This window comes from Muscardinus avellanarius (assembly GCF_963383645.1).
Source record: "Muscardinus avellanarius genome assembly, chromosome: 14".
NCBI classification, from domain to species: Eukaryota; Metazoa; Chordata; class Mammalia; order Rodentia; family Gliridae; genus Muscardinus; species Muscardinus avellanarius.
Window position 1 is genome coordinate 86,812,499 of NC_137800.1, and position 25,799 is coordinate 86,838,297.

Here is a 25,799-nt window from a genome sequence, read left to right on the forward strand (position 1 = left end):
CAGTGAAGGCGTCTGGAAGGATCACCTTGGTCACACTGACCCTGCGCTGTCAGAGACAGTGCCAAGGACAGGAGCATCTCACAACTTCTGCACGATGAAAGGGGAGCATGTCGAGACCCTTTTACCTCTTCCAAGATTTAATTCTGGTCCTATATGGAAAATTAAACTAGAGAAGGAGAAAATAAAACAAACAAGGTAACACGAGATAATCAAGACTTAGAAATTTGTTTGCTGTGAACAGAACATACTACTTAAAAATCACCTGAATAAATTGATGGCATTTCAATTTCTGGGAGAAACAACCAGAAAGATTTAAAAATGTTTATATCCCTAAAACTTGGGGCTTTATATGAATTTCTAATTCTTCAGGATTATCATCATCATATATATATAAGTTTAAACACTTCTCTTTCTCCCTTTTTCTCATGATTTATTCATTGTACTATTTCTACCACCTAAATTGTTTCAGTTCTATTCTTCCTTGATTCAAATCATAATAATTTCTGAAAAATAACCCAATAACCAAATTTTTATTCTTTACCACCCTTAAATTTGGCGAGACTTGTATATTTTATTAAATTTGCTTTGTATTTTTATCTTTCTTATCCTTCACATATAAAGACATAAAAGGCATTATCTTTCTTATCCTTCAAACCCCAGTCATTTTGTTTACTAACTTTGTAACTTTGAAGACATCATTTAAATGTTTTTGCTTCAATTTTCAATATAATTATGCTGTAAAATTAATAATAGTATCTACTTCTTAGAATGAATATAGATGAAGCAATATAATGTAAAATATAAACATAGCCCCAGTTTTTGTCATATTCTAACAATTAAATAACTAATATTTATTTACCTGATTATGAGTTTCCAAGCATATTGCACTTATTTTATTTTTGTGAATTCATGCAAAGGTCATAATGCTATTGGAATAAAGAACTAACAGATATATGCTGCAGGTAGTAAACCTGATGTGGCTGCTAAGAAATCAGTTCAGGATCCTTTGGTTAGTTTTCTAATCCTTTTATTTGACCCCAAACCATATTATCATGATCTTATATTGGAAAGTTTAATGACCTCAGTTAACTAGGTCTATTTTCTAAGCTTGTGCCATCTGCATCATGAAATTAGACAGAGTTGAGAGAAAGAGTAACAATGATAACTATTAGGAAAAAGTACTTGCTTCACAGTTAAATTTCAAAATCACTAAATCCAAACACTTAATGGGTGGTACTGGCCTCAATACCACCCACTCACAATTTCAATTTCTTCATTTGGTTTATGGAAATCACAGTTGTTTTAGTGCCCAAAGTAACTGTTCTATTTGTAATTCCTTGTGCCATCTGACTTATCACCTGCACCAGTTCTTCAACATGGTCTCTCATATCTGTTCATTAAAACTGTATCCATAAAGTCAGTAAATCAGACTTATAAAAACTGGTATGAAGTCCCCTGACCTAGACCTTTCAAACTGGCGTCCCCACGTACATTGCTTTCTCATCTTCAAAGCATCCTCAGTTGCCCAGAGAACAGTCTTTCCTCTGTTCAGATTTGATTGTTTATGTCTCAGTTTAGAATTCTTCAGTGGCTCTTTGTATTGAAGCATATTATATTAATAAACATCCTTGGCCTCAAGACCTCATGTAATGATGACGTGAATCATGGAGGCATACTCACTGATCCAGTCAAACTTTCCCCTTTCCAACTTTATGCATTTATGCTGATGTAGAACTCTATAGTTGGTATTCACCCGGAAAGGGTCACTGTAAGTACAAAAATGTTCTTAAATATTTTCTGCCTCCCTTCTTTAATGATCCTTAAGAATATTTTATTTGTAATTCCTTTATGATGCATCTTGTATGTATATATGTAGCTTTATTATATGTTATATATGTAGATAGACAAAGAGAGTAAAATAGAAAGACAGAAATAGATGTAGAGAGTAGAAGAGAAAGATTTTATTTTATTTTATTTTATTTTTTGTGGTACTGGGGTTCCTGGAAGCCCTTCTACCTCCCAGACCTATTTTATACTTTTTATTTGGAAACAGGGTCTCTTAAGCCAGCACGGCTGGCTTCAAACCTGGGCGATCCTCCTGTCTCCACCTCCCAAGTGCGGGGATTACAAGCATGAGCCACCATGCCCGGCAAAGATTTTATTTTTTTACTTGGTCCTTTTCCTAGCCATATTGATTACATGCTTTTAATGAGTCAGTTTGTGATGTATAGAAGTAAAAACGTATTTTAACCATGATAGGTATTGGTTATATACTTATTAATTTGGATTTAGTTGAAACCAGCAACCATAAAGCTCTTTCCTTTGATGTTCTGATATATTAGACACATTAGCATCCTGATAACTTATTTATTTTCATCCTTAACCTCAATCAATTTAACTCATATTTCATCACAACTGAGCCCAGATATATAATTTACTTTTCCAAACCTAAGAGGTAAAAGCAGAGTTGAATATGCCTTATTTTACCTTTAATTCAAACATTCATAGGATTCTATCACTAATTCTCAAGTTGATACAACTAATTAAAAATAAATGCATTCATTTCACTTCTTAAACAACTAGGCTTTGAACACGTCATTTTCACAACCTGTGACTCTGTTTTCCCAGCCAGATAGTGAGAAGAAAAATTACTATAAATGTGACAGTACTTTTATGACAACTGAATATTAATTTATTTTGTAAATTAAAGAAAAAAGCTATACAATATCATATGTGATACAAAGAAGAATAAGTAGAAGCACCAAAATTAGTAGGACAACTTACATGGCAAAATTATATAGGAATGATTCTAGAAATTTCCAGGTGCCTATAAGTTTATATGGAAAATCAAGTTGATTATTTTCTTGAGGTTTCTCCTTTTGTAAACCCCATCATTTCTTATCTTTATAATGTCGCCCTTCATTTCAAATTGCTTCTATCAAATTCCTACCTTCTACCACTTCTTATCCTGACACTGCAAGTCTTTAGAGATAATATCTCAGAAATATGGTTATGTTTTGTACTGCATTCCTAATAAAATGGGACAGATATCATTGCCAGTAAATTAGAGGATTAGTATAAAATGGATTTTCATTTGATATTGAGAAACAATTTTATATTTAAGTATACTTTTGGACCAAATTTTGCCTTCCCTATAATGGTCAAAGGAAACCCCTTCTGTGTTGTAGAATTACTTATAGAAGGATAGCTTGTAGCCGGGCGTGGTGGTGCACGCTTGTAATCTCCGTGCTTGGGAGACTGAGACAGGAGGATCGCACGGGTTCGAGGCCAGCCTCAGCTGCTTAGTGAGGCTCTCAGCAACTTAGTGAGACCCTGTTTCCAAATAAAATATTTTAAAAAAGGTCTAGGAGTATAGCCCGGAGGTAGAAAGCCTCTGGGTTCCACCCCAGTACCACCACCAAAAAAAAAAAAAAAAAAAAAAAGGATAGCTTGTAATCCACATTCAAATACTTCCTTGTTCAATCAGAATCTTAAAAGTAACAAGGATTGTCGCCTTGTCCTATCGGGATTGTTGCTTGCTAGAGTATCTTTCAGAATATCACTATTCAGTAGCCTGCATTCAGATAATGTTTTTCTATACTTAAAGAAAGCTGAGTTTCTTCTACTACATTTCAAAAATGATTGCCATGTCATCTTCACATATTCCTACCACCTCTCTCCAAATAGACATAGCCATTTGATTTGTTATTATTTAGTTATTAAATACCATTCAGCTTCCTGAGAGAGGTTTGAACTGTTGAGAATAAAATGAAATAACAGGCTTTATTCAATAGGGAACTTAATTCAAAGGGAACTAGAAAATAATATACAACATATTTTGATTTTCTGAATATTTGATACTTGCCTAAATATTGTAGATTTATAGGAACATACAAGTCAGCTGAGCAATGATAACACAGTAGAAATAGATTCACTCAGAAAAAAATGGAGAAGAAAAAGGTGAGAGAAAAATAAATACATAAAGACAGAGATAGTCTGTCTAGTCATAGGTGTTTCCTTAGATAAGTATCTTTCAACTATATGAATATAGAAAGAAATAGAAAAAATGAGAATTAAAGATTACAGGTATAAGACTAATTCAGGTAATTTATTTTCCTAAAAGGGACTGTAGGGAGTTTTTGCCTTTCTGGTTGTATAAGAAAATTACAGGGATTAGTGGAGCTTAATTTACCTAAATAGGAAGTAAAAAATATGTTGGTAATCCCCACGAGGATGAGAAACTGGAGCTGGGAGACAGAAGGCTGTGTAAGTCTGAAGCAAATGGGGTGTGCAAAGGAATGGGGGGTGAGAGGTATTTGACCATAGAAGTGTATGTCCCTAATACAGTCTTCATTAAATTTCTAAGGATTATTCTGGTAATGAGTTGCTAAGACCATATAGGAACAATATTTAAGTGTTCATTCCACCTCTGACTCACTTTAGATATTTGCTATGGTTTTAGTCTCATTACTCTGTTTATTGGGTTCCCTTATTCTAAGATGGTATAAATTTAAATAACCTTTGATCTATCTGAATGGAAGGCTTTTCAGATCCAGTGACTACACAAAATTAATATTTTAATATCCACAAGCTTTATAATACAAATATCAATTCCAATTTTTAAAAAAGTACACCTAAATTATTTAAAGTACAAGCCTGAAAAGGTAAATAACATAAATAGTAATACAAATACTCTCCCACAGCTCTCATCATGATAAAATAGTATATAACAAGGGTTTGAAAATACCAGAATGTTTCTATCAAATTTTTCATGGACTTAAATTGTATATAAATTTATACATATATACAATACTCCTCACAGGTATATTAATTTTCCCATAATAACCTTCGAAAGTAAAAATGATTTAATAGAAGAGAGGAAACTCAGGCACAAAGAGGTTGTAGCACTCATCCCAGTACATCGATCTAGAAAATTTAGAAATACAGATTTGACTAACATCAGACTATGAATCCTACATCAGTATGCTTTTTATAACTTCATTATTCTCTCAAACAAAAATGCAGGCGACTTGTAAAATTAACCCTTTAGTATCCATAACTTTTTTTAGCCCTGTGTTTTTTACCCATAAATAATCATGTTCACCCACATCATGAAGCCATGGAGAAAGTAAGGTGACTTTGATTTGGGCTGATCTTCCCTCCCCAATCCCTTCAGCATTTACCTGGTGATGGGTTGCAGTTGGTCAGTCTGTTGGACTTGCCAATTGGGGAGTGAGGGAGAACTGACCTGTGGCTCAAACATGATGCTCAGACTGGTGTGTGCTTGAGTTTCATCTCATCCCACTAATGAAGCACTCTCCGACCTACCGAGGGGTCAACTTTAAGAAACCAACTTTAATTTATGGCCATCCATAGACTCCATGGATCCACAGGGAGCTCTCCCTGGAGTTTCCTGTCATTACGGTATTAGTCTCATCCTGTACTTAAGCCTTAGAGAGTCAGCATAATTAGTACATGCTGCCGCCAACATGTCCAGGAGAAAAGAACCAGAGGGACCAGAGGTGAGAAAAGCAATCAAAAATGTTCCTGGGAAAATACAAACTTGGGGCACACAAATATGGAAAATCACTTAAGGAGAAATTATATCAATTCCAGAAAGACTTGATGATATCAGGGGTTGTGAAGATGATTCTTATAATATAGATTATAACATAACTTAGTATTCTGAGAAAAATAGGGCAACTGCATAAAGCTATGAAAATCTTCCTAAAATATGATTCTTTTTTCATGTTTCCTTCCATAATGGCTTCTTATGCTCACTCTCTGTTTATTATATGAAATTAATTATAATCATCAGACATATATAAATTCACTCGACAGGCATTGTCACTGTGTAAACAGGGAAATATAATTTTATTATTTTTATTTAGCTGATGACAACTTCCAAACAGAAAATTCAGACAAAGCCATATCAGGGAGATCAGGAACAGACACCAGTGCTTCCAAATTTGATTTAGTTTTTTTTCCCCTCCAAGTTATTGAGCATAGTTAATCCAGACTCCTCAGATTGAAAGTTAAAACTACTATTTAGCAGGTTTTGGTCATTATCTCCATTGTATTAGATTTTTCTTTTTATAGTATCTCTGGAATAGTAGAAAAATAATGGGCACAAAACCGCTAAGATTGTAAATACTAAGTCTGTTTCTAAATAAGCTTGGATATCAGAATTTCCTTTACACAAAAAGTTTGCTTACTAGAAATCCTGAATTAGCTTGATCTCAAATTATCACACAAAGAAAGTTTTCAAAAATTAAAGTTTTTACATCAGGCTTCAGAAAGAAAACTAAATGTGGATGGAGATTTTTCTTGAAGGTAGGATTTTATATCATCACGTAACAGAACGTTTTAATAAAATATGATTTTATTAACTGACTTAAAATCTGTGAAAAAATACATAAATATACATAAATTAAATTTCGACCTTGATATTAATTCCAAAACAATAGAAAGTTTAAATTTAGAAATCTGATAATATCAGGCAAAAGACTGATGATCATTCGAAAGATGTAATGTCACTAAAAACCAAGAAGCACTAAAGTGGTTGATATATTTGGAACATAAAAGTAAAATTTCTGCAGAGACAAATACCATAAACAGATTAAGAGAAAAATCAGATAACACACTCTACAAGAGTAGGGTGGGGAGAAAGGAAAGATCTGGTGATGGTAACTATGCAAATAGCCCTTTGTTCATCCATGAAGCCACTATCTGTGGGAGAGAGAGAGAGAGAGAGAGAGAGAGAGAGAGAGAGAGAGAGAGAGAGGGAGAGAGTGAGCAGGGTGGGAGACAAAAGAAACCACACGATGTGCCTGATGTATTTATCACTCTTAACTGCACTAGGATGTGTAATTACAATGTACCAATTAAAAAAAAAAAACAGAAAAAGCACGTGAAAGATGAACGACTAAACTCCTTCATATCTGTATGTCTGAGACAATAGTAACAAAGGACAGGGAGAGAAGTTTCTTTGTGACTCTCAATTATGGAACAAAAAGGTTTATCCTTAGATGCCCAAGAAATGCAAATTAAAATCACAAAGGATACACTTTTTATTTATAAAATTGGCAAAGAATAAATATTTTATTTTATATCCATGTAATGGATATGTTGGACAGCCTCTTTGCCCTCTTGTGAAACAACTTAGGATTATAAAAGTGAGCATGCTTATTGGCATAGCAATCTCATTTCTAGACATTCACCAGACAAAGAGTCTCACTTATTCATACAGAAGTGGGTGTAAAATCCTTACATTACAGCATTCTTTGCTTTGGTTTTGCATTAGCAAAGAGCTAGATTGATCACCAGTTCTGAAGTTGTTAAATACATCTTATAATGCAGTATGATGTATTTATTAAAATAAGGATAGAAGTCTATAGCTACAGAATTTAAACGGCCCGCAGGAGGAAATTTATAACTCTAGTGTATGTGGCTGTGAGCCTCTCCTCCCTCTTCCCTCCCCTTCCCTTCATCTTCTCTCCTTGTTTCTCTCAATTTGTTTCTCATAAATGGGGAGGTTGTTGGGCTCTTACATATGGAAATGTGTCCCCCTTTGACTCCTACTTCTTACCTTGTTCTCAGCTTGTATCCCAAAAATGGAGGAAGTGGCTGTGTCCCTTGGTGTAGTACGTTGCTTTCCAGTCTTTTATTATTATTTTTTAAACACAATCTCACTGAGTTGCAGAGACTGGCCATGAACCTGTGATCCTCCTATCTCAGCCTCTCAAGTACTGGGATTACAAGTGTGTGCCACCATGCCTGGCTGCTTTCCAGTCTTTCGGAGGCCAAGATGCCAAGAAAAGTTGGTTTAAAAGGATATTTGATCATTGGCCCAACTGCCAAAAGGCTTACCCTATTGAGTTCACACAAAATTTAGGCCGACATTCCTACCAAAGACCAAGGCATCTCTTTGAGGTCTACCCAGGACCATTTTTTCTGACCAGGATTCCAGAGATGCTGCTGACAGGCCTTCTAACTCTCTCTAGAGATTGCAGTTCCCCCTGGTCTGGCATTATATATATTTTCTTTTTCTTTATATTGCACTACCCTGTGTAATAAAATGTTAACACCATCTTGTATGCAGGAAAATTATCTGGGATGTGTTGCTTTTAATTACTGATTTTACACATTAAAGTGAGAATTTCTTGTGTCTTGATTATTTTCTTATGTTAAATCTTCTAGTACTTCTGATTGTGTGAGAATGGCCTGGGTTTTTTGTTTGTTTGTTTGTTTGTTTTTTGTTTTTTTGTTTTTGTTTTTTTGCCCTAAGATCAGAACTCATTTAGCAGGACAAAGAAACAGGATGTTATCTATCTTTTAACCTATCAACACAGATATTTAAACAAAGTCATAAAATCACACTTGTACATATACACAAAAATGTTTTGGAAGGTTGGAAAATGAACAGATGAAATTCAAAGTGGAAGAGTAATTTATTTGATCTATGAATATGTTTACTCTACTTCTTATCTTATACTTTTTACTTTTTTCTATTTATAAATAAAACCAGGCCCCGGGCTGAACTGCGAGTAGCACGCCAGACCCCTGGAGAAACCGGGCCCAATAAGACGCTGGGTTCTGGGCGGGGGTCTCGCGCGGGGCACGCCAGCTGGGGCCCAGGTCGCGGGACTCTGGGCCCCGGCCGAACTGCGAGTAGTACGCCAGACCCCTGGAGAAACCGGGCCCAGAACAGAAAAAGATAAAGAAAAATATCGGAGAGGAGGTAAGAAAGCCGTTATGGATGCCAGGACACTGGAGATGCAGACAAAACTTATCTAAATGCACTGGAACTTATGGAAAAATTTGCCGTGAAAGAGGACTGCTATTTCTCTATATTGTTAAGAATCTCAGACATCACCTGTAAGGAGAGAGTTTAGCGGAGGCCAAGGAGAAATGCGGTGTTGAAAGAGTTCTCCACGATGATGGTGGAGACTTGTATTCAGGAGAAGCAGAAACCGGATCTTACCAACTTTATTTTTTTGGAGAAACTACACCAAATGTCGAATGCTACCATCATGCATGCTTAGGAACACTGGACAACATTCTGAGTGGAAAAAGAGCCTGGGAAGGATTTGAAACTGTGGAGGCAGTGGCAATGCTAGTGGCCAATACTCAGGGGAGGCAGAGATCTGATACATTACACCTGGAACCTTTGAAATAATAACCACAGAGACAGTGATCGGAACCTGCTGAGGGGTTAAGCGGGCGCCGGGGCTAGTGGCCGACATCGGAGCTTGCTGTGAGGCAAGGCCAATACTGAGGCCTCCGTGGCCGGGATTGGAACCTGCCGAGGGGTTAGACCGATGCTGGGGCCAGCGAGGCCGGCATTGGAGCCTGCCATGAGGCAAGGCTTGTGCTGGGGCCTCCGAGGTCGGGTCCAAAAACTGCTGAGGGGTTAGGCCGGTGCTGGGGCCAGTGAGGCTGGCATCGGAGCCTGCCGTGAGGCAAGGCCGGTACTGGGGCCTCCGAGGCCGGGATCGGAGCCTGCCGAGGGGTTAGACCGGTGCTGCTTGAGGCAAGGCCGGTACTGGGGCCTCGAGGCCAGGATAAGAGCCTGTCGAGGGGTTAGGCCGGTGCTGGGGCCAGCGAGGCTGGCATCGGAGCCTGCCGTGAGGCATGACCAGTGCTGGGGCCTCCGAGGCTGGGATTGGAGCCTGCCGAGGGGTTAGGATAAGAGCCTGTCGAGGGGTTAGGCCGGTGCTGGGGCCAGCGAGGCTGGCATCGGAGCCTGCCGTGAGGCATGACCAGTGCTGGGGCCTCCGAGGCCGGGATTGGAGCCTGCCGAGGGGTTAGGCCGGTGCTGGGGCCAGTGAGGCCGGCATCGGAGCCTGCCTTGAGGCAACGCCGGTACTGGGGCCTCGAGTCCAGGATAAGAGCTTGCCAAGGGGTTAGGCCGGTGCTGGGGCCAATGAGGCCAGCATCGGAGCCTGTCTTGAGGCAAGGCCGGTACTGGGGCCTCCGAGGCCAGGATAAGAGCCTGCCAAGGGGTTAGGCCGGTGCTGGGGCCAGTGAGGCTGGCATCGGAGCCTGCCATGAGGCATGACCAGTGCTGGGGCCTCCGAGGCCGGGATCGGAGCCTGCCGAGGGGTTAGGCCGGTGCTGGGGCCAGTGAGGCCGGCATCGGAGCCTGTCTTGAGGCAAGGCCATTACTGGGGCCTCCGAGGCCAGGATAAGAGCCTGCCGAGGGGTTAGGCCGGTGCTGGGGCCAGCGAGGCTGGCATCGGAGCCTGCCGTGAGGCATGACCAGTGCTGGGGCCTCCGAGGCCGGGATTGGAGCCTGCCGAGGGGTTAGGCCGGTGCTGGGGCCAGTGAGGCCGGCATCGGAGCCTGCCTTGAGGCAACGCCGGTACTGGGGCCTCGAGTCCAGGATAAGAGCTTGCCAAGGGGTTAGGCCGGTGCTGGGGCCAATGAGGCCAGCATCGGAGCCTGTCTTGAGGCAAGGCCGGTACTGGGGCCTCCGAGGCCAGGATAAGAGCCTGCCAAGGGGTTAGGCCGGTGCTGGGGCCAGTGAGGCTGGCATCGGAGCCTGCCATGAGGCATGACCAGTGCTGGGGCCTCCGAGGCCGGGATCGGAGCCTGCCGAGGGGTTAGGCCGGTGCTGGGGCCAGTGAGGCCGGCATCGGAGCCTGTCTTGAGGCAAGGCCATTACTGGGGCCTCCGAGGCCAGGATAAGAGCCTGCCGAGGGTTTAGGCCGGTGCTGGGGCCAGCGAGGCCAGCATCGGAGCCTGCTGTGAGGCATGACCAGCGCTGGGGCCTCCGAGGCCGGGATCGGAGCCTGCTGAGGGGTTAGGCCGGTGCTGGGGCCAGTGAGGCCGGCATCGGAGCCTGCCTTGAGGCAACGCCGGTACTGGGGCCTCGAGTCCAGGATAAGAGCCTGCCAAGGGGTTAGGCCGGTGCTGGGGCCAATGAGGCCGGCATCGGAGCCTGTCTTGAGGCAAGGCCGGTACTGGGGCCTCCGAGGCCAGGATAAGAGCCTGCCAAGGGGTTAGGCCGGTGCTGGGGCCAGTGAGGCTGGCATCGGAGCCTGCCATGAGGCATGACCAGTGCTGGGGCCTCCGAGGCCGGGATCGGAGCCTGCCGAGGGGTTAGGCCGGTGCTGGGGCCAGTGAGGCCGGCATCGGAGCCTGTCTTGAGGCAAGGCCATTACTGGGGCCACCGAGGCCAGGATAAGAGCCTGCCGAGGGTTTAGGCCGGTGCTGGGGCCAGCGAGGCCAGCATCGGAGCCTGCTGTGAGGCATGACCAGCGCTGGGGCCTCCGAGGCCGGGATCGGAGCCTGCCGAGGGGTTAGGCCGGTGCTGGGGCCAGTGAGGCCGGCATCGGAGCCTGCCGTGAGGCAAGGCCGGTACTGGGGCCTCGAGGCCAGGATAAGAGCCTGTCGAGGGGTTAGGCCGGTGCTGGGGCCAGTGAGGCCGGCATCGGAGCCTGTCTTGAGGCAAGGCCGGTACTGGGGCCTCAAGGCCAGGATAAGAGCCTGCCGAGGGGTTAGGCCGGTGCTGGGGCCAGTGAGGCCGGCATCGGAGCCTGTCTTGAGGCAAGGCTGGTACTGGGGCCTCCGAGGCCAGGATAAGAGCCTGCCGAGGGGTTAGGCCGGTGCTGGGGCCAGCGAGACAGGCATCGGAGCCTGCCGTGAGGCATGACCAGTGCTGGGGCCTCCGAGGCCGGGATTGGAGCCTGCCTTGAGGCAAGGCCGGTACTTGGGCCTCCGAGACCAGGATAAGAGCCTGCCGAGGGGTTAGGCCAGTGCTGGAACCAGTGAGGCCGGCATTGGAGCCTGCCTTGAGGCAAGGCCGGTACTGGGGCCTCGAGGCCAGGATAAGAGCCTGCCAAGGGGTTTGGCCGGTGCTGGGGCCAGCGAGGCCGGCATCGGAGCCTGCCTTGAGGCATGACCAGTGCTGGGGCCTCTGAGGCCGGGATTGGAGCCTGCCGAGGGGTTAGGCCGGTGCTGGGGCCAGTGAGGCCGGCATCGGAGCCTGCCTTGTGGCAAGGCCAGTACTGGGGCCTCCTAACCAGGGAACGGAACCCGCCGAGGGGTTAGGCCGGTGCTGGGGCCAACGAGGCCGGCATTGGAGCCTGCCATGAGGCTAGGCCGGTGCTGGGGCCTCCGAGGCTGGGATTGGAATCCTGCCAAGGGGTTAGGCCGGTGCAGGGGCCAATGGCCAGCATCGGAGCCTGGCATGAGGCAAGTTCACTCCTGCGGCCTCCAAGGCCGGGACCAAAGCCAGCTTAGGGGTTAGAACGGTGCAGGGGCCAGCGAGACCAGAACTGGGGCCTCCCATGAGGCAAGGCCGCTGCTTGAACCAGCGAGGTGTGGATCAGTCCACTGAGTAGCCAGGCCACTACTGGGACCATCAAGAGTGGGATCGGTACTTGCAACGCAGCATGCACAGAGAAATATCGCAAAAAATATGAATCAGACGCTTCTCTTAATCAGCAATAACTAGGAGGAAAAGGGCAACAGGAAGAGGTTGAGCTATAGAAAGGGCCCTATAGTGAAGCAACTAATGTGACCAATCAGAGGGTATGTAATACTGGAAGATGGAGCCTCTTTAAAACGCAGGAGGTACATAAACAAATGTATCAAAGTAAATCACCAAAGAAGCGTGGGATGGAGGGAGGGGGAGGGAATGGGATGGGGGCTGGAGGAGGGCTAATTGTATGATGTGTGCTTGTATATCCTCTCAAGTCTTGTACTCCAATGTGATTGATATATGACTACAATGCACAAATTTAAAAAATAAATTAATAATAATAAAAATAAATAAATAAATAAATAAAATCAAAGCAAAATAAAACAATCACACTATAACATCCTTCACAGGAGGTGTCCTTGAAGAGTATATGCAGAGTGCAATTACAACTATGAAAAAAGTGCTTAAATCTGAAGTGAAATAAATCAACATTTTATCTTGATCAAATTTTCTTTATTATGTATCTCTTATTTTTTATACTTAATGGTTTTACATTCAAATTTATTTCTCATCAAAACATATGTACATAATTTAAAATCTAACAGGCCCAAATGGATCTTAAAATGACAACAACAAAACACAATTAGTATTTAACTCTCTCCCCACCTCCATTTCCTATTTTCACAAAGTAAGAACTTTGAGATCTTTCTAATTTATTTTTTTGGTTCTGGGAAGTGAAACCCAGAGGCATTCTATCTCCAGGTTACCACCCCAGCTGAATTTTATTTCTTATTTGGAAACAGAGTCTTACTAGGTTGCTGAGAGTCTCTCTAAGTTGCTGAGGCTGGATTTGAACCTGTAATCCTCCTGTCTCAGCCTCTAAAGAGCTGGGGTTAAAAGCATGCACTACCATGCCCAGCTTTTCTGATCTTTATATGTCATTTTCTTGATTATTTAAAAGGTAATTCAATGTGTCCAAAAATATCCATCCATTTTTTATGCTCGTTCAGTTTTTGAGTACCAGTACTGTTCCATGCACTTGGGATGCATCAGTGAATAAAATAAAATTTCCTCCCTCTCAGAGGTTACAATTCTTGGGGAAGTATGGGAGTAATAAATAACAAGTTTAATAAAGTGTGCTATGTAGAAGGTGACCAGTGTTGTGATGAGAGTAACTACAGAGTAGGGTGAGAAATACCGAGTGAGTGCGGCAAACAGTTAGAGAAGGCGGTCCACATAGGTGTCCTTGCAGGATATGATTAGATACTTGGAGGTGGCAAGAAAGTTAACCAAGAAGGTATCTAGGGCCAGCACTATGGGTAGAAGACAGCAAAGATCCCGCAGTGGAAGGCACCTGGTGCACTTTAACAACCAGGAGGGACCCACACCAAGACATGCTGTATGTATATATGAATGTACAGCTCTGAATCTCAGTATGGTATATGATCAGATTGCACCAATAAAATATCTAACTCTCTCTCTCTCTCTCTCTCTCTCTCTCTCTCTCTCTCTCTTTCTATCTATCTATATATACATACATACATACATACATACATACATACATATATTATGGATCATAGAGGAAAGCAGTGTTTTTCAGTTGCTCTGAAATCAGAACTCAACCAGGGGGAAGACTGCTTCTAGGCAAGAGAAGAAAAGCAATCAAAACTCAGATGATTTGGAAGCCACACAAAGACAAGAGGATTGAAAAGAGCTCCATGCATCTCATCTGATGAGCAGAGAGCTGAGGCAGGAGACATCTTAGCAAGGCTGCATGGGAGCTGGGCAGCTGCCAAAATCTAGTTTTTCTCAGAGATGAACTCCAGTAAGGAAGAAGCTAAAGCCTGTCAAGCCAGTGATTGGGGGGAAAAAGCCCACATGAAAAATCAATAACATACTTCTCTCCAAGTTTGAATAGCTCAAGACTACAAATATCCAGACCAGGCATGAAACCATCAGTGAACTCCTGTGGCTTCAGTTGAACTTGTCCAGACCAATAAACGATAGACTCTTCCTTCAGGGACCCCAAGTGGCTAAAATCAGCATGGTTAAGATCTCTATGAACCTCCAGACTGCCCAGCCAAACAGCTCAGTGAACTTTTGTGGCTGCAGCTGAACTTATCAGGACTGAGAAACTGCACACCCTTCTTGCATGGACCCCGGGTGGTTATAGTAAGTTTTTTCAAGACCAGTGAATCTCAGACTGTACAGCCAAACAGCCCAGGGAACTACTGTGACTGTAGCAGAACTCATCCAGACTTGAAAACTACAGACCTTTCCTGCAGGGGCCTGACTGTCAAGACTGAGTTTACAAACCATCCCAGTGGGAGTTTGCATGGCTCTAGAAACTCGTATACATTGACCAAACTCACGGGGCCTGTGAGTTTGCAGACCATCCCTAGGTAGGGGCAGGGGCTAGAGTCAGGCACAGTATAAACCAAAATTAACAGACAGTTCCTAGGAATACTCAGGTGAGAACTAGAGTCAGCAGTCTACCCCACCCTGAGGGGTCTCCAGAAATCACTACTGGCCTGTCAGCAGTGGTGTCGGTGAACAAAATAACACAGCCAACCATGCTGCAGGATTGGAAGGCTGTAGTTTATCACCCCATGAAGTTTGGGAGCCATGAGTACCAAAGCCAGTAGCCAGCAAAGTTCCACATGATTTCAGCTACTGGAGCAGCACTGGTGTCCCTAGGGCTAAATAACTCAGCCATCAATACCCCAGGCTCATAGCACAACAATCTCTCCCTTGGTAGAGTTTGGGCCCAAAGGTCTGGAAGGCCACAGGAGCAGGAGGGTTTCACTTGTTTGCAGGTGGCAGAGCAGTGGAAGTATCCTTTGGGCAATTTAACTCAGGCAGCCATGCCACAAGCTGGGGATACTACAACCCCTCAACTGGAGGAGTATGGGCTCGGTGAGCATGGAGGCCAGTGGTTGATATTATCCCTCTGAAGAGGTCTCTAATGTCCTTGGTTTTTGCTTCTATTATTTCTTCTAGTGCCTATTATCTGTATGTTAGGTCATTTCATATTATTCTTTTCCCTTCTTTTCTTCCTTCTGAATCCTCCTTTCACTCCCCTTTTCTTCCCATTTTTTTCTTTTTGAACTTGGAATTGAACCAAGGGCCTTATGCATGCTAAGCAAGTGTTCTCTCATTGAACTACACCCCCAGTTCCTTGTATTTTATTTTGAGACAAATTGTCACTAAATTACCCAGGTTGTCCTTGAACTTTCAATCCTCCTGCCTCAGTCTCTCCAGAAGCTAAAATTTCAAGCATAATCACACACCAAACTTTTCTTCCTATTAGTATGATGTGCTTTGCAATCATTTCCCCTGATGTCTCTACTCTTAATATTCTAACAATTCCTGAAAGCAATTATCTCAAAAACAAAACAAAAACAATAACAACATAACTTTTCACATTTGTCAAAATAAAAGGTATCATTACCTTGTGAAGAACGGCAGAGAGATTAGAGAACTTGGATTTTTAACTCCACAATTTCCTTTTTGATTTCATGTAAGTTTATTGAACTTCCTTGTATCCAGGTTTACTTATGAACGAAAAAGCAATGGGCTTCACTATTATGTTAATTAAAAGATTTTAAATACAACATACATAAGGTGTCTGATAATAAATGTTCATGTTTTAATATTAAATTAACATCGTTCAATTGTCTACTCTCCTGGTCATAGTTTTCCCCCTACAGTGATCTAATGCATTCTCATTACTTGCATTTATAGCCAATAAAAACTGTTATGTAGTCTAAATTATTTATCTGGTGTTTTCAAATTTTTAATTTTCAGTGCAATCAAAAACCTTAGAAATAAAATAAGAGTCTGGATATAAAAGATTGTATTAATAAAAAAAAACCGAGGCTCTAAATAAGAACCAAAAAAGTCCTGAGTGAAATGAAGTAGACAATAAATGAAATAAAGACCTCAATAGAAACCACCTCTGGGAGACTATACCATATGGAAAATAAATAGTCTCACTCTTAGAAAATAGCTCATTCAAAACTGACCACACACTCAACAATAAGACAGCATGACCAGAATATTCAGTTATGACTAAACATGAGGTGTGCAGCATAATGTTGGATAAGAAGAACTTGTAGAGTTTGAGTTTCATGTTAGTATGAGAAGTACATTTCTCCTCATACTCTGGGAATGTTAACTTAAACAGGACATCAAAGCAAGAACCATATTTTATAATCAACTCATAATCATTGGATCATAACTGAATCAAAATTATTATATCATAGTACAGTATTTTTGGCTGTGAAAAAGGAGCATGTTTACCCAAAACAACTAACCAACTTATTTTAGAAAAGAAATGAAGGCAGAGAGGGTGAGAAACAAGTGCTATGAATAACAGAAATTAAAGAATTAGGAGAAATAATGCCTTTAATAAGGCCCTAAAGAAGTTTGGAGCACAAGTTTTTTGATGTGGTTTTGAATGTGAGTCATTAGAATTTTATTATGAATTTTTAGATTTATGTTCATCAAGGACACTGGTCTGTAATTTTTTTTTCTTGAAGTATCTCTATTCAGTTTTGGTAGTAAGGTGATACTGGCATCATAGAATGAGTCTGAAATTATTTCATCTCTTTCTATTTCCTGGAGTAATTTGAGGAGGACTGGGCTCAGTTCTTATGCTAAGTGAGATTAGCCAGTCACAGAAAGTGAAGGGTCATGTGTTTGCTCTCATATGTAGAAGCTGGAGAGAAATTGAGAAATAAAAGGGACTTCAGATAAATGATGAGAGATACTAGTGGAATCGTGGAAGAGGACTTAGGAAGATAGACAAAGAGGGGAAAGAGGAGACTTGGTGGAAAAAAAACTGCTCAAATAATGCTATGTTCATATGTGAGGTTATCAATACCAAGTTCAATACTATGTACAGGGATGGGGCTGGGGCAGCGTGAGTTCCAGAGAGAAGCCCACCAAGTGCTATGTGAGTGCCCATTTCTATCACTCCAGACTTCATTATGATATAAGACCACACTGCAATAATAAAAGAATAGTAGTAAAACAGAACAACAAAGAAGCCTGAAAAGAGATTGGAAAGGATAGATGGTTCTGATGCCATATGAAAGAGAATACCACAGGCTCAGAAAGTTACAGTAGTATTTATAGGTTGGTGACGTTCTTGAGTGCAGGGTTTTACAAGACAATCTGTAGGATCTTTTGCCATAAAGTACTGACCATTGTGAACTCTACTCTTTTTTTTATGCAACTAGATCTCTGTGAAACAGTCTACCCAGAGCTCCCTTCACCTCTTTATTCCTCAGAGTGTAGATGAGGGGATTGAGGGTTGGAGTCATGACTGTATAGAAGAGGGAGATGAATTTCCCATATGTGTGGGCATACGAACTGTTGGGCTGGATGTAGATGGCTGTGATGCTCCCATAGAAGAGGGACACTACCATCAAGTGAGACCCACACGTCCCCAGGGCTTTGTGCCAGGCCTGGGCTGACTTGATCCTCATCACGGCCTTAGCGATATGTCCATAGGATATCAGTATCAGTGTTAAAGGCAAGAGGAGCAGCACTAAGGAAGCGACGAAGAGCTGGACCTCATTGGCATGGATGTCCACACACGCAAGTTTAATCATGGAGGGGACCTCACAGAAGAAATGATGGATGCACTGGTGTCCGCAGCGAGGCAGCCAGAGCGTGATGGTGCCCTGGATGAGAGCGTTTCCTGTTCCGCTCAGCCACGCAACTCCTGCCAGAGCCTGGCACAGACGTGGGTTCATCACAGCTGCATAGTGGAGAGGTTTGCAGACGGCAGCGTAGCGGTCAAAAGCCATGACAGCCAGGAGAACGCATTCGATGGAGCCCAGTGCCAGGGAGATGTAGAGCTGAACGGCACAACCCAGGAATGTGATAGTCTTGGCTGGTCCTTTTAGGTTCCATAGCAGCTGGGGGACAATACTGGTGGTAAAACAGATGTCAACTAGGGAGAGGTGAGTAAGGAAAAAGTACATGGGTGTTTTGAGTTTAGGGTCTGCGGAGGAGATCAGAATAATTACTGAATTTCCCACCAGGGTAAGGAGGTAGGATATCAAAACAACCACAAAGAGTATCTTTTCCAGCTGGGGTTGGTCTGAGAAGCCCACCAGAGTGAAGTCACCTATGGCACTGCTATTGGTCATGCCCAGTACCTTGTTAAGACAAGAAGGAAAGCATTACAAGAATTAAGTATGTTTAATTCAGCCAGAAAGAAGAACGAAATTAGTTCATTTTCAGGAAAATGGGTGAAACTAGAGAATATTATTTGAAGTGAAATCAGTCAGTTTCAGAAAGTCAAGGGTAATGTGGTTTCTTTCCTGTGTGGAAGCTAAAGAGAAAATAGGAAAGAAAAGGAATTCCACGATAATAAGGAATTAGATCAGTAGAAGAGTAGAAGGAAATTATAGGGGGAGGAAGGAAGGGGAAAAAGTAAACTGGAGGAAGGAAATAGACCAAAAACATCATGCTCATATATGAAGATATCACGTACTACTTATTAGCATGTACAGGGAGAGAGGAGAGGGAAGTGGATGGGGCCAGGAGGGAACCACACCAAGAGATATTGCTGCATATATAAAGGCATCACTTTGACCCTCATTACAATGTGCAATTATATTGCACCTACAAAGCTCAGATAGATGATAGGTAGTCAGATAGAAGATGGATGGATAGGTAGATGGTAAATGGATAGATGATAGGTTATGATGGTATAGATAGATAAAAAGACAGCTAGATAGGTAGATGGATATATGCTGTGGTACTCCCATAGAAGAGAGAACTACACACACACACACACACACACACACACACACACACACATAATATCAAGAGAGAGTAGAGTAATGCATGAGCCACTAGTCACATTATCAATCATTATAAAATTTCTCATTGAAACGCTGATTGAAAAATTACAATGAAAGAAGTTTTGGTGCAAGTGTCCTTCAGTCTCCACAGCAGATAATGTTAAAGCAAAGACACTATGGAAAGGAGCACGGAGGTTATCATGGAAGAAAGCTTTTTTTTTTTCTTTTCTGAGAGATAGCTATTAGAAGCTGAGTAACATTAACCACAGAAAAAAATAAAGAGTAAGAAAATGTCAAGGGAAAAAATACATTCAACTAATTTATAGCTCATAAAATTATTCAAATTAAATGGAAAAACTCAGTAAGATGGGTATTTAATATAATCCAGTAGGATATTTAAAACAGCATTGGCATTCTCCAACCATAAATTTTGAGTTGAGCATGTTGGGGGGAGATTTTTCTTTATATAAACGACAATTGGGTTTTAGAGATTATAGAGGTGATTTTTATTATAAAATAGCAAACATTTGTTGATCAAGGTAATACAATTAATCTTTTTTTTTAACGGGTCTGGGGATGGAACCCAGGGGCATTTGACCTCCAAGCTACACCCCATGCCCTATTTTTTATTCTTTATTTTGAAACAGGGTCTCACTAAGTTTCAGAGGGCCTCACTAGGTAGCTGAGGCTGTCTGTGAACCACAATTCTTTGGTCTCAGCCTCCTGAATGCTGGGATTACAAGTGTGCGCCACCACGCCCGGCTACAATTAATCTTTTTAAAATTTTTTATTGGTGCGTTGTAGTCATACAATTGTTTTTGTGGTATGGGGGTGGAACCCAGGGGCTTTTTCTACCTCCGGGCTATACTCACTGACCTATTTTATACTTTATTTGGAAACAGGGTCTCACTAAGCTGCTGAGAGTCTAAGTAGCTGAGGCTGGCTTTGAACCTGCGTGATCCTCCTGTCTCAGCCTCCCAAGCGCTGGGATTACAAGTGTGCACCACCATGCCTGGCATAGTCATACATCTTAATGGGGTACAAGACAGTGAAGTGATACATGCACACATCACCCAATTAGCCCATACCCAATTCCTGCCCCATTTCTTTCCCCTCCCTCCTTCTCATGTTTGGGTTAGTGATTGACTTTGATATGTTTACAAATGTACATTATGTGCATTAGAGAATTTCCCTCTTTCCCCACCATTCCCTCAGTTAGGTTGCCTTATTATTTGATTAATCTTTATACCTACACATTTAGTCAAGTGGACACATACTTTCAGAAGCATGTTTCCTTTAGGGATTACTTAACTCCTTTAATCCACCAGTTTAGGAACATGCAAATACATACAGTGCATTCAGAACATCCCTGTTCTGGTGCGTGTTGCTGGGGAAGGGGGTGAGCTTTCTAGTCTCGTATGCTGAGAGAAGAGGTGGCTGAATCTGAATGGAGAGAATGGAGACCAACATAAGGAGCCTTTTCAAGGGAAAGAAAGAGGCCTCCTCAATATCACCAAACCCATTCAAAACTTGTACTTTTTAGAAGACTAGAGGGACAACTAAAAAAAAAAAACCCAAAATAGTTATAAACACAAAAGTGTAAGATATATTTACTGATTCCATGTTATACCCAAAGACCATAGCCATGCCTCGTGTTTAGGACAAATGGGCACTTTCTATATGGTGAGAGAGAAAAATAACTAAGTGCTTAAAATTCTTCTCTACAACAATGTCATGTTCTGTAATTGTCTTTAAAAATTTTTTTATTGGTGCATTGTAGTCATGCATCTTAATGGGATGCAAGATGGTAGAGACTTACATGCGCACATCACCCAACTAGCCCTTACCCAATTCCCACCTGTAATTGTCTTATTACTTGTGAATGGTATTTGTGAAAATAAAATATATGAAACAATTATCAGAAATGAATGTCTTATACTAATTTCACTTATCATGTAAAAATGATACTCAGCAAAACTCAGTGGAAATGAAGTCAGAGGAAAGGTCAGGTGAGGGACAGAAAATACTAGCATGAAGCCACTGATGGCTACTTAAAATGGGGAGAAGGGAGTGTAATAGCAGGGAGAGAATATGAAGCCCACTAGTGTATATGTGTTTATAGTATAATTTTAGCATATATTTCATGTAACATTTATTAAATGTGTATTAAAATTCTAATAAATGCACTCAGAATTATATACATACACATGCAAAGAAAACCAAATATATTACATGCATAACTTTCCATTTTCCATTTACTTTGATCAAAGGACTAAACTAAAGCAATCATGTCACTTTTATTCTAATATTACTGTGGCCACCTTACCCATCTCAGACAAATGAGGTATTTTACGGTGCTTTTTTAAACACACATTCTTACAAATACAAAATCTCAAAAGAAAGCAATAAGATTGTCTCACAATCATGAGGCAGTTCCTTGCTTATCAGAATATGTTCATTTTAGGCTTGTAGAGGAATTATAGTTTAAGGCAAAACTTAATATCACATGTATTCTATATCATTTTTTACCTACCTAGATGAACGTCACTTTAAACTAGAACCTCAATTTACTGTTAAAGAATTATGGACATGGTGCAGACATAAAACCAAGTCATAAATACTACTGAGTAAGTTAAAAGAGAGGAAACTTTTCATACTTTTTTTTTCAAAACAAAAAAGAAATTTAAGCCACAGAACTCAAATCATTATTACCTCGAAGTGACAATTCAGTGCCCAAGGCCTATGCGCTGGCTCTAGGAACTGTTATTTGAGATTGGTGATCCCTGAAGACCAGCAAATGAGAAGAGCCTCGGAGAGGACACAGCCCACTGAATTAAAAAAATCCCAGGGACACAGTTCTCCCAATATGGCAATTAATCTCAGGCTTTGTAGTATCCAAAGTCGAGGTATCCCAGGAGATCCTTCTGAAAATAATTCTTTGGCTTTTCTGACCTTTCAATACTGTTTAAATCTAGGCAAATCACAAAGATATTTAACTTCTAAAATAAAAAGATATTTTACTTCTGCTTTTATAACCTCCAAAAGTTGAGTTTTTCTCACTTCAACTGTATTCATGTATTTCTATCAATAATATAGTATATACTATATATAAATAATTACATGTAAATAAATAAATCTTGTTGGCAGATACTTTTATTGAAACTTTAAATTTCATGCCACTTTATCCTTTTCTCATATTTACCTAGAAAAACTATAGTCCTAGAACATTTTCTTGAGGCCCTTTTCCTGACTTACAGGAACGTGAGTTAGTGGAGAAAGACAGACCCGTCTTGAGTTGACTGTTGTGCAGGGTGAGAGGTTGAGGTTCAATTTCATTTTTCTACAAATGAATAACCAGTTTTCCCAACACCATTTCTTGAAAAGTCTGTCTATTCTTCAGTGTATGTTTTTGGCATCTTTGTGTAAAATCAACTGGGTATAAGGTGTGTGGATTTGTTTCTGTATTCTGTTCCCTGTGTGTCTGTTTTTGTGTCAGTACAATACCATTTTTATTACTATAGCTCCATATGATAATGTGAAGTCAGGTACCATGATGCCTCCAAGATGGCTCTTCTTACTGATAATTGCTTTAACTATTCTGGGTCTTTTACTTTTGTATATGAATTTTGGGACTGATTTTTCTATCTCTGTGAAGAATGATATTGGTATTTAAATAAGGATTTCGTTGAATATGTAGATCAAATTTCTTCTTAGGGAAGAAAGAACATAATCAAAAATCATAGCAGGGCGTGGTGGTGCACACTTGTCATCCCAGCATTCGGGAGGCTGAGACAAGAGGATCCTGGTTCGTACACAGCCTCAGCTACTTAGTGAGGCCCTTTGCAACTCAGTGGGACTCTGTTTCAAAATAAAGAATAAAAAATAGAGCTAGGGGTGTGGTAGGAGGTAGAATGCCCTTGGGTTCCATCTCTAGTACTGCAAAAAAAAGAAAAAAAGAAAAAAAAAGGGGAAAAAGAAATCAGAGGAGATATGTTTGGAAGAATAAAATGAACCAAATGATTCTTAGTAGAATGGCCATTCTGATAAATGTGTGGACCACTGAGAGAAATTCCATGTTCTCTCTTTAAATGGGCTCTCAGTTCTGCCCAGAGTGATTTCTGTGTATTACAATGTCTGATTCTTCCTGCACTGTAGAAATACCGGCAGAGGAATTAGCCTTAGACAAAGTGAAGTTGCCTCTTATATTGAGACTTGAAGAATAAGCACGAAGGACGGATATGAATGTGGATAAGCTCCTAGGTGGCAGGCAGAAAGCTCACGGGATTTCCACTTGCCATCTCTGTGTTATCTTAGAAGTCAGAGCGTGGTAACCTGTGTGGAAGGATGTGGAACTCTGGACAGGAGGACTAAAGGACTTTTTAAATTTTGCTAGAGTGAGGGAAGAAACACTAGGACACACAGCCATGTTTGCAGCCAAACTGAGAGCCATGTGAGGAAAGAATTGGGATTTTAGGAGTAGTATTCCTCATATTTATCAAAATCGCCGTTCTATCAAAAGTGATTTGGTTCATTTTCCTCTTCCAAGAATATCTCCTATGCTGTCAGATTATATTATTTCTCCTCTAACTATAATTAAATACTCACATTTCTAGAAAGATCCATTTTCTCATATATTAATTAATTAATACTACATTAAAAATGACATGGCAATACAGAGGGGAAATAAATTATGACTGGGGGATGAGAACACATTTGAGGAATTGATAAGATTTAAGTAGGACTTTGAAAAGTAGATACGGTACCAAATGCATAAGGTTAAAAAGAAAAAAAAAGCTCAGACACGTCTTTAAATATAACTGAACATAGGACGAATGAGTAGAATAAGGAAAGACAAATTTGTCCAAGATGGTATAAATATGAGATGTTATGCTACTTTAGAATTTATTCTGTAACCATTTAGAATCCATTTGATATTAGATAACATAGTCATATATGCAATGTAATTCTTCTAGAATAATCAGTTGTCATTGAAGAAATAATATATAAAGGGAACAGTTGGAAAATTTCAAAAATTTGGTCACAGGTAACTATACTTTCTTTTGTGTGGATATGGTACCAGGGATTGAACACAAGGGTATTCTGCCTCTGAGCTATACCCTCCATCCCCTTTCAATTTTTATTTTGAGACAGGATCTTGCTAAGTTCCTGAGGCTGAGCTCAAACCCGCAATCCTCCTGTCTCAGCTTCCCAAGCAGGATGGATGAATGGAGCAGCAGAACAGGATGGAGAGCGGCTCTGTCTTGAGGGTGGGCAGATCTACATATGATGCAGGATACACACTCTAAGTTTATGTTGAGCCAGAGGGATGATAAAAAAGGATACTTGGGTATATTTAAATATCCTTGGAGTAATTCTAGAATATGATTGAGGACAAAAAGGAGATCACTAAACAGATAAGATCAATCAATTTGTTCAGATTTGAATAGTGTAAGTGATACTGAAGTAGCTTTCCATTGTTGTATTGAGTGTTTTTTTATTAATACCCAATAAATAGGCTCTAAGCTAAACTCTGCCTGGCTGATCAGATTTACTTATTACAACCTCCAAGCCAATTAGAAGCTATTGTTCTCACTCTTGTAGAGCTGAGACACTGTGACCTGACAGAGCATGCTCACTGTTGTGTAACCAACCAAGGATGGGGAGCTGCAGGTTCAATCCAACCAGTCAGAAGAAGCCAGGCCTCCAGGAGGGATGCAGTGACCCTTTATTCCAGCTGTGGCAGCTTGAAATAGGAGGCCTGGGCCTCTAGTACCAGTGGTGGCCAGCTGAGTACGACAGTGCTCACCAGAGACTCCTGCATGGGGCTCCCACATATCTGCACGTCCTGTGTCTGCACATGCGCACATTGGACGGCCTCAGCCCAGTTTACATATCAAAGCAGAACAAAGACGGGGGCATGCAGGAGCACAGGGTTAGCGAAGGGGCAACGTTCAGAGTCAGCAAAGGGGACAGGGTGCCAGGCAACATGGAGTGTCCAAGGGCATGCTGAGTTCTTTTTCCTATCGCAGTGGCATTTAGCAGAGGAAGGAGAGGGAGCCTGGCTCACACCGAGTTCTGACTGTCTCCACACTTGTGTGCGTAGGTGCTTCCCTAGTTGATTAGCGTGACAGAGCTGGGCTCTGAACCCCCGCTCTAAGTCAATGTCTGGATTCCAAAGTTAAAATCGGTACTAAATTGCAAATCGGTGCTGATACAAGGAGGTCTGAAGAAAGATTTTGATTCATTTTAGTGTTTCCAGTAAGATAAAAATTAAAGGCAAGGCAATGTAAAATACAAAACAAATACAAATAATTCAATGAAATGCAGGCTTTAGATGATGGAAGTTGAGTGTGAAGACCCGGATATTTCTGTATATTATCCTATTTATTGTTGTTATTATTATTATTATTATTATTATTATTATTATTATTATTACAGTACTGGGGATGGAACCCAGAGGCATTCTACCTCCAAACTACACACCCAGCCCTATATTTTATTCTTTATTTTGAAACAGAGTCTCACTGAGTTGCAAAGGGCCTCACTAAGAA

General features: G+C 41.3%; 1 protein-coding gene across 1 annotated transcript in view; it reads right to left on the minus strand.

Annotated features, from left to right (window-relative positions):
• LOC308273265 (uncharacterized protein) overlaps window positions 1-25,799 on the minus strand; it is a gene marked incomplete at both ends in the record, with an annotated part of 28,337 nt that overhangs the window by 1,447 nt on the left and 1,091 nt on the right. Inside the window, one exon of the mRNA XM_080710345.1 lies at window positions 17,691-18,440. Coding sequence (XP_080566471.1) covers window positions 17,691-18,440 — 750 coding nt within the window. The remainder of the gene's footprint in view (window positions 1-17,690; window positions 18,441-25,799) is intronic.